Source organism: Salminus brasiliensis, chromosome 4 (genome assembly GCF_030463535.1).
Source record: "Salminus brasiliensis chromosome 4, fSalBra1.hap2, whole genome shotgun sequence".
Taxonomy (NCBI): Eukaryota; Metazoa; Chordata; class Actinopteri; order Characiformes; family Bryconidae; genus Salminus; species Salminus brasiliensis.
The window spans coordinates 19945426-19963748 of record NC_132881.1 but is presented as its reverse complement, the minus strand read 5'-3'; the positions used below and the strand labels follow the sequence as shown (position 1 = coordinate 19963748).

The following is an 18323-nucleotide window of genomic DNA, read 5'->3' as shown; positions in this document are numbered from 1 at the left end:
CGATGAAACTAAAATTGAGTTATTTGGACATAACAAGGAGCGGTATGCATGGCGCAAAAAGAACACAGCATTCCAAGACAAACACTTGCTACCCACAGTAAAATTTGGTGGCGGTTTCATCATTCTGTGGAGCCGTGTGGCCAGTGCAGGTACTGGGAATCTTGTTAAAGTTGAGGGTTGCATGGATTCCAGTCAATATCAGCAGATTCTTGAGAACAATGTTCACGAATCAGTGACAAAGTTGAAGTTGCCCCAGGACTGGATACTTCAACAAGGATCCTAAACACTGCTCAAAATATACTAAGACATTCATGCAGAAGAACAAGTACAATGTTCTGGAATGGATTTCAGTCCCCAGGCCTGAATATTATTGGTGTGATTTAAAGCGTGTGAACCAACAAACCTGACTGAACTGGAGATGTTTTATAAAGAAGAATGGTCCAAAATACCTTCAACCAGAATCCAGACTCTCATTGGAAGCTATAGGAAGTGTTTAGAGGCTGTTATTTCTGCAAAAGGAGGATCTACTTGGGAACATCCATTCCCAAGTAGTTTACCTTTAATTGGGCTCACCTGGCAAACAAATTATTACAGGTGTCTGAGATTGCTTTCACTAATCCAAATAGACACAACACCATCCATGAGTTTAATTGAAAAAGGAGAAATTAAATCTTTATTGCTGCTGGAACAAAACCTTAATTTCAAAATAAATGAAATGATTTAGTCCAAGTAATTGCAGTCATCATGCAATGTTCAGACACATTCTGCTAAAAATAATAGCTTAAACCAACATACATTCCATGTTGTCTGAAATGGTCTAAACTGTTTTTGACGGTCTGGTACTATATATTCATACTCTTTTAGTTGAAAGAAAATGTATTACTGCTATGCATTTATATTGGACATTGATATTATTTTCCTTTTCACTTTTAAAAATAAGGTTCTTTTGAAAATCCATCCAGTAAATGCTAGTTTGATATTATAAAAAAAGAACACCAACAGTGGTTTTTCACAAACACACACATGCTCATTTAATCCTTGTTAAGCTGTAATGAAATCCTGTTTCTAATGTCCCCGTTTTTTTATGTACCTACAGGATAATTACTTTCTACTTTAATGTAACAGGTTAATTTTTCTTGCATCCTGATTACATAAGGCCCTTGCATGTATCTATTTACTACCTAACCCTGAGTACATAGTGACTAATGTGAAAATACAATTATTCTGTACGGATTCTTAGCCTTTGGTAACATCTTTGTCAAACATTATTTAAAGCATATGTTGCATTGCTTTTTGAGTCCTTAAGAATCCTTCTGCTCGCTAACTGGGTATTTTCTCAGGTCATACCCTAATCTCTGGTGTGGATCCACCATGGCCTGCAGTTAGCCAACAAGAAGTGCAGCTGAAGTTCCTCCTGACTGGGTTGCTGTCCGGCCTGCCCTTGCCACCATTCTCCCTGCGAATGTGTCCTCCCCTGACCACCAAGAACATCAACCACTACCAGCCTCTGCTGGCTGTGGGTAAGTACTGTGCATATTACACTTGAGAAAATCTGCTCTTTGCAAAATACTGAACATGTAACTTTGCTATCATTCTCTTGCACAGTACCACACAACATGTCAACAATACAAACTATCTATTTATTTATTTGTCTCTAATTTAATTGTGTATAGTTTTTGCTTATGTCATAATAGCTTGTGTTTTAGTGGAGGGTTAGCAAAGTAAATATTATATTGTACAGTGTAACTGCCTGTTTACTGTATATAGTTATTAATGAATTAGGTTACATGTTTTAGATCCATAGCATATTCCATAGAATATGCATTTTTACGGTCATAGGTTTTAGAACATTCCTAATTTTCCATTGTTTTTATTGACATTTAAATCAATTGAATAACTTGCAATGGTACAACGTCATGTGACCTCAAATAGTACAAAGTTAAGCAGCAAACTGCCAGGCTTTTGAGTAAAATGAACTAAAAACTGATTGGAAAAAAGGGCCTTTTTAGGAAACCGTTTTAAGGAAGACACTGGTTAAGAACTTACAGCTAGTCTGTTGCAATATAAGAAAATTAGGCTTTGACAGCTAATGTAAACAATTTATAGTTTACAACCCCTTTATCTATATACGATCAGTGTTGGAACTGCTATGGCACTCAGCACCTCAGTATTTTGAAGTCATTGCACATTCAGATTCCTGTTATAATGTCTCGAAGAAGACACTTAAAGGTACAGTAAAGGAAGGCATATTAAACTAAATGCTTTGCTCTGTTCTTTGAAAAAATGACATTACAAATTTACAAATTAAGACAGCATGTTGTGAGTACAGTGTGAGTAAAGCTCTCTAAAACTAGAGAAAACCGAAGAGCTCTTGAGGTGTTTTTGGACGTGTTCCTAAAAGAAGACTTGTGACCACCATCTTTCAGTTGAAAATTAGCCCCCACCTTTGCTTAAACATAAAATAATTCCCCATAAGACACATCTGGAACAACTCAACATCTCTGTAAGGTACATTGGAAAGTATTGTAAAGCATATACAGTCTTCTAGAGTTTCATATCTTACAGAGCCAGACTTCGGAACGGAACTCGCTCTCCTTTCCCGTGGGACCCCCACCATACTAGACCCCTTAGGTCTACGAACAACAGCATATGTGATGAATTTACCTAACTCTGGTATAGGAAGAGGTCTGACAGATTCACATCCACAACATCATCAGAAGACAAATTTCTGAGAGTCAACACCTTGTGTGATTGGCAGCTCACATGGCAACACCTGATAGCACATCTTAACACTGGACCAAGTCTCAGTTTCACCTGTGAAGAGAAGACTTGGAGCTGCAGGTTTGACAGGTGGAGTGGCAGTAAGAAAGTCAAGGCTAAGATGGCAAAACAAGAAATGCATGGGCCATGCAACACTGACTGTGGACTACTGAAAAAATGGAGGGTGTTCTAGAACTTTTGGCCGGTAGTGTATATTTATATATTAATGTAGTTTGGTAGTTAAATCGCCCAGAACTGCAAGGCCATGTCAAATTGCAGAATGATCAGCAGTGGCATCCTTGTGGCAACGTAAATAATCGCAGCAGTGCCAGGGTTGTAAAAGACAAGTATGTCTAAAATACTAGTCAACCCCTTTGCAAGTGAGTTCTGACTCTCTGAACCAGTCTCTCTATAGTGAGTTCTTTTGGCTCAAGCATAGCTTGCAGTTCTGGAATTAGACCATTTCTCAGCAATGCTGTTGTACGTCATCTGTAGAATGATTTGGAGAATGAACAGGCAAGAATTGTACAGACCAGATCGGATCATAAATCTGGTGATTATTTTTATTATAACTGTTTTAGCATGTTTTAATATAGTAGTATAATGACACTTTACGACTTCAAGTCATTTGTTTACTGGATCTGATATAAAATTGTAGTTGGGGTACACGCCCACTTGCCAGTTTGTCTTGCCGCACTTTCTGATGTTGAGATTTAGTTTTTTTGCTTGATTTACATAAACAGATGTCCACACGCTGTGAAATGTGACAATAAGAAGTGTACTCCTACTGATTACATTCTACATTACATTTACACATGTGGGCAAAATTGCTGGTACCCCTCAGTTAATGAAAGAAAAACCCACAATGGTCACAGAAATAACTTGAATCTGACAAAACTAATAATGATTAAAAAAGTCTATGAAAATGAACAAATGAAAATACAACATTGATTTTGAACCATGCTTCAAAAGAGTTATTTAAAAAAATAAACTAATTAAACAGGCTGGGACAAAAATAATGTGACCACATTATGCAACAAAGAGCTACATGTTGTTCCAAAAGGCAAGACCTTCCACTCATGAATGTCAGGTGGATCTTCTCACCTCAGATCATACTTGTTCCCTGTGGAATGGAACCGTGGCGACTCACAATAACCTTTCTACGCACTAGAACTGCTCTGTAGCATCTAGGACAACTGAGTCCATTCTGATTCTGATATCTGCAGGTACACCTGGAGGACCCTACTTCACTAGCTCAGTGGGGGTGATCTGCGCCAACTAGGATAAGGGGGTTTGCCCTCTCATCCTGTGGAAAGCCTCAATATAACACATTATTTAACACACAACATAACTCTGACTACCTAATGGTCCCATGAGGACACCATCCCTGTCTTCTTCAGACTGTCCACTAGCTAATAGCCTCAACTTCACACCATTTAAGTCAAAGTATGCAGATAAATCTATACGATTTACGATATGGTAAATACAGCTGTAACCTTTGTGTAATGTTAAAGCTATAAAGAGTGTTTCAGCCTAATCCTTATTTTTGAATGAGGTACAGTATGATACAGCCAATCATAATTAAGCACATTTTCATATGTCTTTTTCCATGTTGCAAAGATGATTGGTTTATTGTTGATTTTAAACATATGTTTGTGCCAGATAGGGGTGGATTTACATGGGGTGAGTTGCAGGTTGAGAATTTAATTTGCTTTCCACCAGGCAGAAAGGGTAGTATCTGTTGTATTTTATTTGAAGCATTCATGGGTTCTGATTGTTTTGTCTATGAAGATAAGGTCTCAGGGGATCAAGTCTTTGTGCATAGTTTGTTCTATATCTAGCTAGGCAGGGACTAATATTTATGTTTGTTTGTTTACCTTTCCAGTAGGATAAGTTTGGTGAGTTCAGAGAGGAGAACCAGCCCAGGGATGGGTTAACGGGTGTCATGGTTGACTTTGGGGAGAATGTTCATTTTGACAGATGCAATACAGCCAATTAAATATAGTGGGAGTTTGTTCCATCGTTTGAGATCCTCTTTGATGTTTTGTAGTAGTGGCTTTGAATGAAGTCCTTTGCTTTTGTTGAGATGGATTCTGAGGTATTTGATGGATTGAATGGTACGTTTGTAGGGTAAATTCCCAACCTCAGCATACCAGTTAACATGAGTAAGAGGCAGAATCTCAGATTTAGTCCAGTTTATGGAATAGCCAGAAACCTTACCAAAACTGATAATGATAATGGGCATCCTTGTCTGGTACTCCTGTTTAAGGTGAAGGATTTGGATATTAATCCATTAGTGATTATAGATGCTGAAGGTAAAATTGGGTATTGGATCTTAGTGTACGTTTTGTTTGTATACAGTTCTATTATCTTAAATAATCGTCTCATGTTTTCTGTCTCCCTCCCTGAGGAGTGGGCAGTAGCTAAAATATTGTGTGGGGCTTTTGTTTGGTTTGAGAATGAGTGTAATCAAAGCTGTATCATATGTTGTAAACTTTTGGAATTATAGAGGGCTTCGGGAATCATGTTAAAAAGTAGAGTAAAGACAAGGTCCAAAATTATTTAGAAAAATTCTGCAGGGAAACTATCTAAACCTGTGGACCTATTATTAGGCATAAGTTGTAGTTCTTTGTCCAGTTCATTTATGGACAGTAGCATGATGTAGATACTGTGCTTGGTCAGTGGATAATTTGGAAAGGGAGAAACTCCTCATTTTCTCAGTTTGTTGTTTCTGTTAATTTGCTAATAGCTTACCTTTGTTATTGCTAAATTCAAAATGTTGATGTCTGAGTTTTTTGTGTTGTGAGAGCAGAACAATGTTCTGTGGTGGCTGTAGCGACTTCTTTACTCGAATCTGTGTTATTCAGAAAAAAAGAAACAAGTCTTTTACAAGACTCTGTGTACGAATGAACAAAAAACCTTGAGGTGGCCTTGAGGTTTAGTTAATCTTTTAAGAGATATACGGGCATGGTCTGATATAATAATGCTGTGGATGTCTCTATGTATTAGTGTGTTAATCAAAAAATAATCGATACACATGTATGTTTTGTGATGTGGGGAGAGGTTATGAGTTGTGTAGTTTCCAGATGTCCATCAGTTCATAGTCATTTTGTTTGTGGAGGAGGCATTGAGGGACTTCTCAAACGATGGATTGGAGGAACGATCTAGGTCCGGGTTTAATATTGCATTAGGGTTGCCACCTATTATAATATGAGAGTTTGGAAAGTTGGATAATTCATGAAAAAGGGAGTCAAAGAATGTGGGAAAGTCTGAGTTTGCAAAACGAAATTAGGCAAGTGCATAAATTTGGGCACCCTTGTCGTTTTATTGATTTGAATTACGAGAAGGAGGTTAAGGTGGCCAATTGCAAAGTCTTTCTTCTCTTTGAAGATCTTCTCTGAAAAGTGGCAACATGGGAGCCTCTAAACAACTCACAAATGACCTGAAAACAAAGATTGTTCAACATCATGTTTTAGAGGAAGGATACAAAAAGCTATCTTAGAGATTTAAGCTGTTAGTTTCCACTGTGAGGAACATAGTGAGGAAATAAAAGACCACAGGCACAGTTCTAGTTAAGGCCCGAAGTGGCAGGCCAAGAAAAATCTCAGATAGGCAGAGGTGAAGGATAGTGAGAAACGTCATAGTCAACCCACAGACCAAAGACCTACAACATCATCTAGCTGCAGATGGTGTCATTGTGCATCGTTCAACTATTCAGTGCACTCTGCAGAAGGAGAGTCTGTATGGGAGAGTAATGCAGAAGAAGCCTTTTCTGTGCACACGCCACAAACCGAGTCGCTTGAGGTATGCTAAAGCACATTTGGACAAGCCAGCTTCATTTTGGAATAAGGTGCTGTGGACAGACTAAAATTGAGTTATTTGGACATAACAAGGGGCGGTATGCATGGCGGAAAAAGAACACAGCATTCCAAGACAAACACTTGCTACCCACAGTAAAATTTGGTGGCGGTTTCATCATGCTGTGGAGCTGTGTGGCCAGTGCAGGTACTGGGAATCTTGTTAAAGTTGAGGGTCGCATGGATTCTAGTCAATATCAGCAGATTCTTGAGAACAATGTTCAAGAATCAGTGGCAATATTGAAGTTGCGCCGGGGTTGGATACTTCAACAAGACAACGACCCTAAACACTGCTCTAAATCTACTAAGGCATTCATGCAGAAGAACAAGTACAACGTTCTGGAATGGCCATCTCAGTCCCCAGACCTGAATATTATTGAAAATCTGTGGTGTGATTTAAAGCGGGCTGTCCATGCTCGGAAACCATCAAACCTGACTGAACTGGACATGTTTTGAAAAGAAGAATGGTCCAAAATACCTTCAGCCAGAATCCAGACTCTCATTGGAAGCTATAGGAAGCATTTACAGGTGCTGATCATAAAATTAGAATATAATGAAAAAGTTTATTTATTTCAGTAATTCTATTCAAAAAGTGAAACTTGTATATTTATTACACACAGACTGATATATTTAAAGTGTTTATTTCTTTTATTTTCATGGTTATAACTGACAACTAATAAAACCCAAAATTCAGTATCTCAGAAAATTTAAATATTACTTAAGACCAATACAAAAAAGGATTTTTAGAAAGATTGGCCAAATGCAAAGTATGAACATGAAAAGTATGAGCATGTACAGCACTCAATACTTAGTTGGGGCTCCTTTAGCCTGGATTACTGCAGCAATGCGGCGTGGCATGGAGTCGATCAGTCTGTGGCACTGCTCACGTGTTATGAGAGCCCAGGTTGCTCTGATAGTGGCCCTCAGCTCTTCTGCATTGTTGGGTCTGGCGTATCGCATCTTCCTCTTTACAGTACCCCATTGATTTTCTTTCAATTAAGAACAGGGATATCATGGTCCTTAAACCAGGTTCTGGTAGCTTTGGCACTGTGTGCAGGTGCCAAGTCCTGTTGGAAAATGAAATCTGCATCTCCATAAAGTTGGTCTGCAGCAGGAAGCATGAAGTACTCCAAGACTTCCTGGTAGATGGCTGCCTTGACCTTGGACCTCAAAAAACACAGTGGACCAACACCAGCAGATGACATGGCACCCCAAACCATCACTGACTGAGGAAACTTTACACTGGATGTCAAGCAACGTGGCTTCTGTGCATCTCCTCTCTTCCTCCAGACTCTGGGACCTTGATTTCCAAAGGAAATGTCAAATTTGCTTTCATCAGAGAGCATAACTTTGGACCACTCAGCAGCAGTCTAGTCCTTTTTGTCTTTAGCCCAGGTGACTTATGACACTGACTCTTGTTCAAGAGTGGCTTGACACAAGGAATGCGGCAGCTGAAACCCATGGCTTGCATACGTCTGTGCGTGGTGGTTCTTGAAGCACTGACTCCAGCTGCAGTCCACTCTTTGTGAATCACCCCCACATTTTTGAATGGGTTTTGTTTCACAATCCTCTCCAGGGTGCGGTTATCCCTATTACTTGTACACTTTTTTTCTACCACATCTTTTCCATACTTTCGCCTATGCATTAATGTGCTTGGACACAGATCTCTGTGAACAGCTAGCCTCTTTAGCAATGACCTTTTGTGTCTTGCCTTATACAAGGTGTCAATGGTTGTCTTTTAAGCAAGTCAAGTCAGCAGTCTTCCCCATCATTGTGTAGCCAACTGAACTAGACTGAGAGACCATTTAAAGGCATTTGCAGGTGTTTTTGAGTTAATTAGCTGATTAGAGTGTGGCACCAGCTGTCTTCAATATTGAACCTTTTCACAATATTCTAATTTTCTGAAATACTGAATTTGAGGTTTTCATAAGTTGTCAGTTATAACCATCAAAATTTAAAGAAATAAACACTTGAAATATATCAGTCTGTGTATAATGAATTAATATAATATACAAGTTTCACTTTTTGAATGGAATTACTGAAATAAATCAGCTTTTTCATGATATTCTAATTTTATGACCAGCACTTGTAGAAGCTGTTATTTCTGCAAAAGGAGGATCTACTAAATGTTGATGTAATTTTTCTGTTGGGGTGACCACATTTATGCATCTGCCTAATTTCGTTTAAATAATTATTGCACACTTTCTGTAAATCCTATAATCTTCATTTCACTTCTCAAATATCACTGTGTTCGTCTGTTATATATATTTAACTGAAACTGCTGAATCGAACAACCAATGATTTATCAATGAGGAAAATCATCATAGGTGCCCAAACCTTTTCATAGCACTGTATTTTACATGGAAAGATATTGACTTTGTAAAGCGTGACTGAAATCACATCATGTAGATCAGAGTAGACAAAAGATTGTCAGACTTTTACAAGTGCTCACAGTAAAGCAGGGCATGAAATTTGCAGTATAAGCCTGGAGGTCAGGACATAGGGAAAGGCTGACATTAGGGTGATGCTAATATCAGAATGAATGTGAATGTCCATTGCTTTCCTTTAGGTACAAGTAACGGCTCTGTGCTGGTATATAACCTGACCAGTGGTCTCCTGCACAAAGAACTGAGTGTCCATTCCTGTGAAGTCAGGTGAGGGATATATTTGTGTACTGTGATGTTAAAGGAATAATCCAAAAAAGGTGTAAATACTGAAACCAGTATGCCATGTTTGTAACACACACTCAATTACCACCTCAATTGACTCAAAACACTCAATCATAAAAAAAAAAAACCTTGATAAAACATATCTACCTCTATAAAACCTTTGTGGCTCAGATCGGGATTGAAGACTTTATTGGTCTTATCCTGAAAAAACAAAGACTAAACAACTAGGCTTACATATCCCAGATCCTGAGCCTCTGAGCTACATAATCATCTAGTTTTCGTTTAGTTTCCAATTTTACCCTTACAATTATGACAGAAAGTGATTAAATAATAATATTATATAAGAAACTGATTGGAAACAGACACTGTCCAGTCTTTTGGTGCCAGGCTTCTCCTTATTAGAGCACATATCCATTCATAACATCTTAAGTTTAACTGATTCTTGTGCAGTGGTTAGTATTAAACAATTGTAAGTCACTAATGGTACATTTAAATGTGAGTCCTGTCCATTACAGTTCTGAAGGCACAGTATTATATTATACAATTGGTGTCAAGTCACACCCAGGCATGATGAGGCATTGAGGGGCTTCTTAAACAATGGCTTGAAGGAACAATCCAGGTCCATTTTCAATACTTCATTAAGGTTGCCAACTGTTATAATATGAGAGTTTGGAAAGTTGAATTAATCATGAAAAAGCGAGTCGAAGAGTGTGGGAGAGTCGGAGTTTAGACAAGTTTGAATAGACAAAAAATGTAAAGGTACCTCTAAGTTTAGACCCTACTAAACACAAGTCAATATGGAGACCGTAGTACTCTACTCTTTGCCCAAGTACTCTCGGAAGAGGTGGGTGACATGGCTGAATTTAGAAGCGTTGTAGATTACCTGTGCCGCTGCATTCTGGATAAGTTGCAGGGGCTTGATGGTGCGGAAAGGGAGACCAGCCAGAAAAGAGTTGCCTTGTGGAATGCCAGTGGAGAGACTACAAGGAGCGGATGTGTCCCCCTGCCATGTTACCTGGTTTGAGCGGCCCTGCACGTACGATGCAAACCATCGCCATACAGAGCCGGTAATTCCAAGGCTGGCAAGGATGGACAGGGGGATCTTGTGGTCCTCTGTGTCAAAATGATTGCCACTGACCTGTTGAGTCTAAACCATATTTAATTAGAACCTGTCTGGAAGTGAAGAAGGCTCCAAAGAGTTTGAAATACAGATGCAAAACAAAATAATTGAAATCTACCAGTCTGGAAGAGGTCATTAAGCTATTGCTTTAGACCTCACTTAAATCAGTTAAGGTCATTTCCACAATAAGAAAGACACTGGGGGAATGCATCCAGTTGCGAGGTGCAAGCCACTGCTAACCAAAAAGAACTCAGACTCATCTTGCATTTGCCAAGAACATCTAGATTATCTATAAGACAAACATGATGGTGTTAGTAGTGTGATGGTCTGGGCTGATTTGCTTCTGTAAGTCCTGGGAGGCTTAAGTGATACATACAAGACCATAAATAGCCTGTTCAGTGGCCTTTAGTGGACTTTGGTGTCACCAGATTGGTGTAACCAGAGACTTAAAGGAATGTTTCCAACATCTTGTGGAATTTATTCCATGAAAATGTTTTGCTCATTACAACAGCATTAGCATGTTTGGGTGAAGGATTTCTTCAAAATCACTGTTTGAATGTCATTTCATAGCTGTCCAGTCACTTTCTTGCCATCTATCTATCTCAATTTCTTGCACTCTCAGGTCAATCCTTCCCTCTAGTAGGGGCATAAATGACACAAGCAGACAACAGACACATGCAGCCTGACACACATACAGGATAAAAGTAACTCTGGGTCCTCTGGCCTCATTCTGTGGAGAGCTGCATTTCCATTTCATTTGCATGTCTCAACGAAAAGTGGGCTAATTAATCATATGGACATTTAGCATCTCATTAGTACCCAACACCAATCCCTTGTCACTGCTGAAATGCTACTTTTCTTCCCTCGCTTAGATGTCTGCCCACAGTGACCCAACTCCTCTCCCTGGAGCTTGTGTTAAAAAAAAGCTGTTTTCTGTCAATTTTATTTTTTTCCTCTTGTTATAAGGGTTTCTAACACTGAAGAGAGTCTTGATCATCCATAACAGAGATGCAAATTAGTGAATGTTTTTTTTTGTATACTGCTTTTATATTGTACTATGGATTACTAAATTATATATTACTAATTATTCCACAAGTGTACAGTTTGTTACAAATTGCAGAAATTATATATTCTAAAAATCTTTATCAAAGAACATGTTTTGTCTTTTTTCGCTAGTCAAAAATTGTTACAAATGGATATATGCTCTTTAAAAAAAATTATTCTTTAGTAAATGCTCCATGTTCTTTGTAGTACCATGACAACCCCCAACTCCAACCATTTGAATAGCCTATTCTTCCAATTCAGAGGAGCTTGTTTTATTACTGTATAGATCCTTTAAGCTTAGGGTGTACAGCATTTAAAATTAAACATTTAATTTGCTAATGCATATTGTTCCTTGACTTCACATTAAAGTTGTCTTTTAGAATATATGGTAACTGATTGCACACTATAGATGTGGCAGACACAGATTAGTTTAAAAAATTGGTGCACAATACATAGAGTGGGTATACAGAGTATGTGTCTATTTTTACATTTATGTTTTCATGCTTGTGAGTAAATCAGTATAGTTTTCATTGTTACAATAAGCCTTCTTTGAACACTCAGTTTATTTTACCATCCCTCCTTTGATGCATAATGATATGAATATGTAAACTACTGGCCTAGCTCAGTGACAAAACAGTTATTTGTGATTGCATAAACTGGAAATTAAAAAAAGTACATATTATTTAACCCAAAGTAATTGCACTCATCATTGAGACCACAGATTTCAGGGATTTAAGTGTACTCAGTATACTAAAAGTACACTTAAATCTGTGGTCTCAATGATGAGTGCAATTAAAAAAGTACATATTATTTAACCCAAAGTAATTGCACTCATCATTGAGACCACAGATTTCTGTGAAATCTGTGGTCTCAACGATGAGTGCAATTACTTGTATAACGGTTTACTTTCAGTTCCTTAATAAAGCCATCTCCCTCTCTTTCTTGTTTTGTCTTTTCACATTCTCTTACAGAGGAATTGAGTGGGTTAGTCTGACCAGCTTCCTGTCTTTCGCCACCTCTACACCGAACAACATGGGTCTAGTGAGGAATGAGCTACAGCATGTGGACCTGCGAACAGGTGAAGCAAACACACAGAGCCCTTTGAAACTTATAATCACACACATTAGCTTACTGCGAAATATTTAGGAGACCCTACCATAACACTGTCATTCCAGTGCTAATTCCAGGCTCACCCCTGCATATAGTTTTTTAGATTAATATTCATGAAGGTGATTTCATTGAGTCTGAGTCTGACAGGACACGGATTGTTGAGCAGAATAGAAAACAGATTAAAGATTGATCAGGGAAATGGATAGAGCAAGAACTTGATGGAGAGGCTATATGAGGACAGGGAGAGAAGGCATCAGAGGGAAAGACTGATAGCAAGAATTTTATGGTACCTTGGAGGGTGATGGCCCACAGTGTTTAGTACTTCTGCTCTATTGTATAGCAGCACTTAGGAAATGAAGGAGTTTCAGTCTTTGCTTTAGGACTAGTTTCAGTGTTTCTGCTTTTCTTGGTGGGATGCATAAAAACTGCACATGCCCTCCAAATTTGGTGCTTGAATGACTTTAATTTTTTGTTCCACAACTAATTTTTTAGGAGAGATAGAATAATAACAATTTTTTTCCCACTGTCTGACATGAGTTTAGAATAAACCTTTCCCGTTTTAGGTCAATTAGGATTACCAAAATTCTTTTTGGTAATTTGCTAAATGCCAGAATAATGAGACTAAAATGTAACTGTTTGGCCATAATGACCATTTTGTTACGTTTGGAGGAAAAAGGGGGAAGCTTGCAAGCCTGAGAACACAGTGCCAACTGTGAAACATGTGGGTGGCAGCATCATGTTGTGGAATTGTTTTGCTGCAGGAGGGACTGGTGCACTTCACAAAATTGATGGCATCATGAGGAAAGAACATTATGTGGAAATGCTGAGGCAACATCTCAAAACATCAGCCAGGAAGTTAAAGCTTGGGCGCAAATGGGTCTTCCAAATGGACAATGACCCGAAGCATACTGCCAAACTGGTTACAAAGTGGCTTAAGGATAACAAAGTCAATGTTTTGGAGTGGCCATCACAAAGCCCTGATCTCAGTCCTATTGAAAATTTATGGGCAAAGCTGAAAAGGCATGTGCGAAATTCCTCCCAACTATTGTGAGAAGCTTGTGGAAGGATATCCAAAACATTTGACCCAAGTCATACAGTTTAAGGGCATTATTCCAGCATTTAGCAAATAGAAATAATTTTGGAAATCCAAATTGACCTAAACGAGAAAGTTTATTCAGATTTCATGTCAGACAGTGAGGAAAAAAATGCATATGTGTCTTTTTATATAGTGTATAATATATAAACTATATAAAACTGTGTGTGGTGTGTGTGTGTGTGTATGTATGTATATACGGCACCAATAGTGGACTAAAATGTGCAAAAATGCGATGTGATTTGTAAAAATTGTGGGATGTCAAGTTTTATGTTAAAAGGTAAATTTATTTTTAAACATATCACTCATGTTTTATCCTGACTGGTCAATGATAAGTTCGTCAAATGCCTGCTGAATGCTGTTTGGCCAATCAAACAAATTTCTTGCACCTGAGTAGCGGGAGAAATAAATTCCATTTGAAAAAGTCTCTAGGCCTTATGGTTTGGTCTGTGCAATTCATTTTAAGGCACAAAAAGAATAATTATAAGAAGAAATATAGCTGCAATCTGAGGGATCAAGTAAGTCAGCATCTGAAATGTACCATTTTACAGTGGACTGTCTAGCTTTAAGGTATTTTGCTATGTTCCTCAGTGCCACAAAACAGAGTATTCCTGAAGTTCACCTTGGTTTTCAGAAATTTCTGACCAAGCACATAATAAAATATAGAAGAAGAAGAATAAGAACAAAAATCTCAACAAAAGCAGTAGTGTTCTACGCTCTGCTTGCTTGAACCCTAATAAAAAATCCTTAGGAATCAAGGATATTTGCATGCTGTGCTGGATTCTGGCCCTAGGTTGCCCACATCTAGATTAGAGGTTGTGGGTTTGAAACCTAGGTATACCCTACTGAATTATTCGATTTTAAATCCTAAATTGATTGCCATTGCAACAGTGGGTCATGTATGCTATGTGCGGCTATATTTCAGTACTAGCATTAGTCTTAGAATTAGGATTATAAATTCTTCTTATGGTTTTCTGGTCATTACCAGGTATCGAGATCCTAATTATTTGCCTTTTTTTATTTCTATCACACCCTCTCTGTCTGTCTGTCTGTTTGTCTCTCTCAGGCAGGTGTTTTGCATTTCGAGGTGAACGGGGTAATGATGAACCAGCAATCGATATGATCAAAGTGTCACATCTTAAGTGAGCAAGAATCACAAACATGCCTTTTCTTTTCTCATCAGTTCCTTAGTGGATTTTGGTCTCAGTGACTTTCCTTGAACTTGTGCTCTAAAGTTTTCTTGCATTCACATTTTACCCAACACACAGTTCTTAGTTTCTCATTTCCTGACATGTGCCTTTCTGTGCCCTCCATGTCAGCACTCTGAATTTTAAAGAGTGGAAATCCCAGGCATGCCTATGATTGGGGAAAAAAGTTCTCTGAGGTTTTGTGATTATTTATCATATTGTAATGTGTCTTTAGACCTCAGACCACAAAGTGCTGTTTTAGAATGGAAAATGTGCTATATACTCATGACTGCTAGGAGCCATTCATTTATCTTTGTTGTTCAGGCAGTTTGTCATAATCAGCTCTCTCAGGCATGTTATGTTAGGTTGATGTGAGCAATATGATGGTATTTTATTATTATCATTATTGTATGTACTTAAAAAAATGTCTTCCAAATGCATGGTTCATTACTAGTAAAGCATACTACTGCTACTACTGCAATGTCCAGTTCCACTTTTTTAAATCTTCGAAAACAATGGACTTTTATGATATCAACGCTAAATTCTGGACAGAAAATACTTACCTTACCTCAAGTTTATAAATATGAGCACAAGAAATCGGCATATACTTAGCTAGTCAGTTTACAACAATGTTTTTAACATGATAGGGTTTTGTGTATTATACTTTTTATTTTTGGTTCTAAAATTTGAATAGTCCATTCTTGCAAATGGAATGTTGTAATGCAAAAGTGTGTTGTGGTGTCTGTAGGCAGTATCTGGTGGTGGTGTTCAGAGACAAACCTCTGGAACTGTGGGATGTCCGCACAGGGACCTTGCTGCGTGAGATGGCCAAGAACTTTCCTACTGTTACTGCTTTGGTAAAGATTTGTGTATTTATGTGTGTGTGTTTGCACTTGTCTGTGCTTTTACACACTTTAATTATTATCTCTCAGTTTGGTGAATTAGTCTGGAAACTTTGCCTTACTCAGCAAAGAGCCACACTTTATGAAGTCCAGCATCTTACTGCAGGCCAGCAAACATTGTAACAATGGTACTGAGGGCCCTACCATAATGTTAAGGGCAACCATTGGCTCAGAAGCTGCTGAAAGTTTTCTTTTCGCCTTATTATTGAAACATCTAAGAGGGTGTGTGAATTTCTGTGAATTATTTGCATTTGGAAACAAATTGGGCATGCAAATTAAAGGAATATCCTTGAAGCAATGTTGATAAAGTTGGTTTATGCGCAAGGGATGATTTATCAACTGTTAAAATATTTTCTCATTTTAATGTAATATGACTGTTTTATGATTTAGACTTGGTCTTTCAGTGCCTTTCAGTTTGTTTTGGACTGAATGAAGTGAATTAATACATGAATGAATTAATAAGGGACACTGTGCACTGTGAGTAGAATATGTGCCTTTAAAAATTAGTGATATTTACAGTCATTGCCAAAACTCTTGGCACCTTTGCACTACTTCTTCTATACATTTGTTGACATTCCAAATGTGTCTGGTATCATTCCACACAGTACTCCAGAAATGGTCTGGGCAAAAATTATTAAAATAATTTAATTAAAACTATGTGTTGCTTCTTTATTTTTTTGTGTGTGGTAAGTAACAGGTGCTGGCAATATAGAAAGTGCCAATAATTTTATCCAGTCCATTTCTGGAATTCTGTGTGGTATAATATCAGATTAAATTTTTTTTTCTCAGCTTTTCTGACCTAACTTATTAAAAGTAAAGGACTTGAAATTAAACCTGTGATTTACTTGTAAAATCCTATTTTTGTCTGTACATTTTAAAGCATTGTTCTAAGCAGTTTTCTTTCTTTATTATGTGTACACATAGGAGTGGTCTCCCTCTCACAATCTCAAGAGTCTAAAAAAGAAACAAATGGCAGCACGTGAGGCCATGGCCAGACAGACTACGCTATCAGATGCTGAGCAGAGCAACATAGAGTCTTCCGTTATCAGGTCAGACCATATAGTTGCAATGACTGTCCCCACCCATGTTGGGATCTTGATTCATTTGAGGATGTAAGACCACTTAATCTCTGTCTCTGTTTTAGCCTGCTACAGGAAGCAGAGAGCAAAGCAGAGACAAGCCAGGGCATCTCAGCTCGGGAGCACTTTGTGTTTACTGACACTGATGGCCAGGTCTACCACATAACTGTGGAGGGCAACACTGTGAAGGATGGTGCACGCATCCCTCCTGATGTGAGTACACATACACGGGCACACACACATACTCCTCTGTGTCTTCATTAAATTTTATTTTGCACCCCGAAACAATCTGAATCTCTTAATGCTGAGTACCAGCCAGTACCAATCCAATTTGATCTTTGTGTTTGTATAAATAATACAGTCACACAGTTTAGATAAGATGCTGATTAATGAAGTAAAATGTTCTTTTAGTAATAGTTTATATAATGCGATTCTGGACTAATTCATTTAGTTAGCATTGCATGTGTGTAGTGGTACACGCTCTGGACTGATATGTTTTGTTTCACTAGTGCAGGCATAAGATATCTATGCTTGCTTCTAAAATTCAAAACACTTTTGGAGTCTGTACTTGCCATTGTTCAACATGAGGACGAGGAAGAGCTGTGCCAGTGAAAGTCAAAGACTATTATGAGGCTGAAAAGCAAGAACAAAACCTTAAGATTACCAAAATCAACAGTGTGAAATATCATTAAAAAGATGCACTGATTAGCTCATAATCAAATTGTACAGGCACTGGTAAACCAAGGAAGATCAGAAATGTTTATGGCAGAAGCATTCTCACGTATCTTTAGAAAAATCCTCAATTGTCTGTCCAACAGGTCTTAAACAGCCTTCAGGTCGTAGGTGTGTTTTTGTCATAGACTTCTATCTGAAGAAGGACTTAATGAACAGAACTACAGAGGCATTATGAGCATTATGGTACCCTGAAATGAAGGAGACTGAATGTGAGAGTTAATTCCAACATGGTGAAACTAAAATGTTAGCACATAGCCTAAATTTGAATGCTGAAATGTGTACTTCTATTGCATCCCATTAGCTTTGATTTTGAATTGTAACCTGTAGAGCAGAGGAAAATGTGTCTTTGTCCCTTTGGAGGGCACTGTATGTTTGCCTTTTAAAACACTCTATGAGATTAGAATAAACTTAAATAAATTCTCAAATAAACAAAGATTAGTTGTTATTAATGTGTTTGGTGGAAGAATTTTGATTTGGTTGCTGATTTTTGTGATCTCCAGTCACTATATGGATTTGTTTAGTACTACCAGCAACTCACCTGATTTACTTCAGTAAATAATTGATTAGATGAACTAGGTAATGGTTAGCAACTCTAAATACTGGTCTTACTTTTTAGTAAGAAAATATTTAAAAACTTTTAAAAGTTTTAACTAAAGTTTTAGTTTAGTAAGTATTTCAAGATCACAAGTCAACATTTTAAGCTTCAGAAGCATGTAACTAAATAACACAGTATAATCTCTGTACTGTGCTGCACCAAGACAGAATTT

The 18323-nt window shown here is 37.8% G+C and overlaps 1 protein-coding gene across 1 annotated transcript in view; it reads left to right on the top strand.

Moving 5' to 3' along the window:
• wdr11 (WD repeat domain 11) overlaps positions 1–18323 on the top strand; it is a 72523-nt gene that overhangs the window by 29704 nt on the left and 24496 nt on the right. The window contains exons 10-16 of the mRNA XM_072677563.1: positions 1341–1520; positions 9187–9271; positions 12422–12528; positions 14720–14795; positions 15589–15697; positions 16667–16791; positions 16887–17034. Of these exons, the coding sequence (XP_072533664.1) occupies positions 1341–1520; positions 9187–9271; positions 12422–12528; positions 14720–14795; positions 15589–15697; positions 16667–16791; positions 16887–17034 (830 nt within the window). The remainder of the gene's footprint in view (positions 1–1340; positions 1521–9186; positions 9272–12421; positions 12529–14719; positions 14796–15588; positions 15698–16666; positions 16792–16886; positions 17035–18323) is intronic.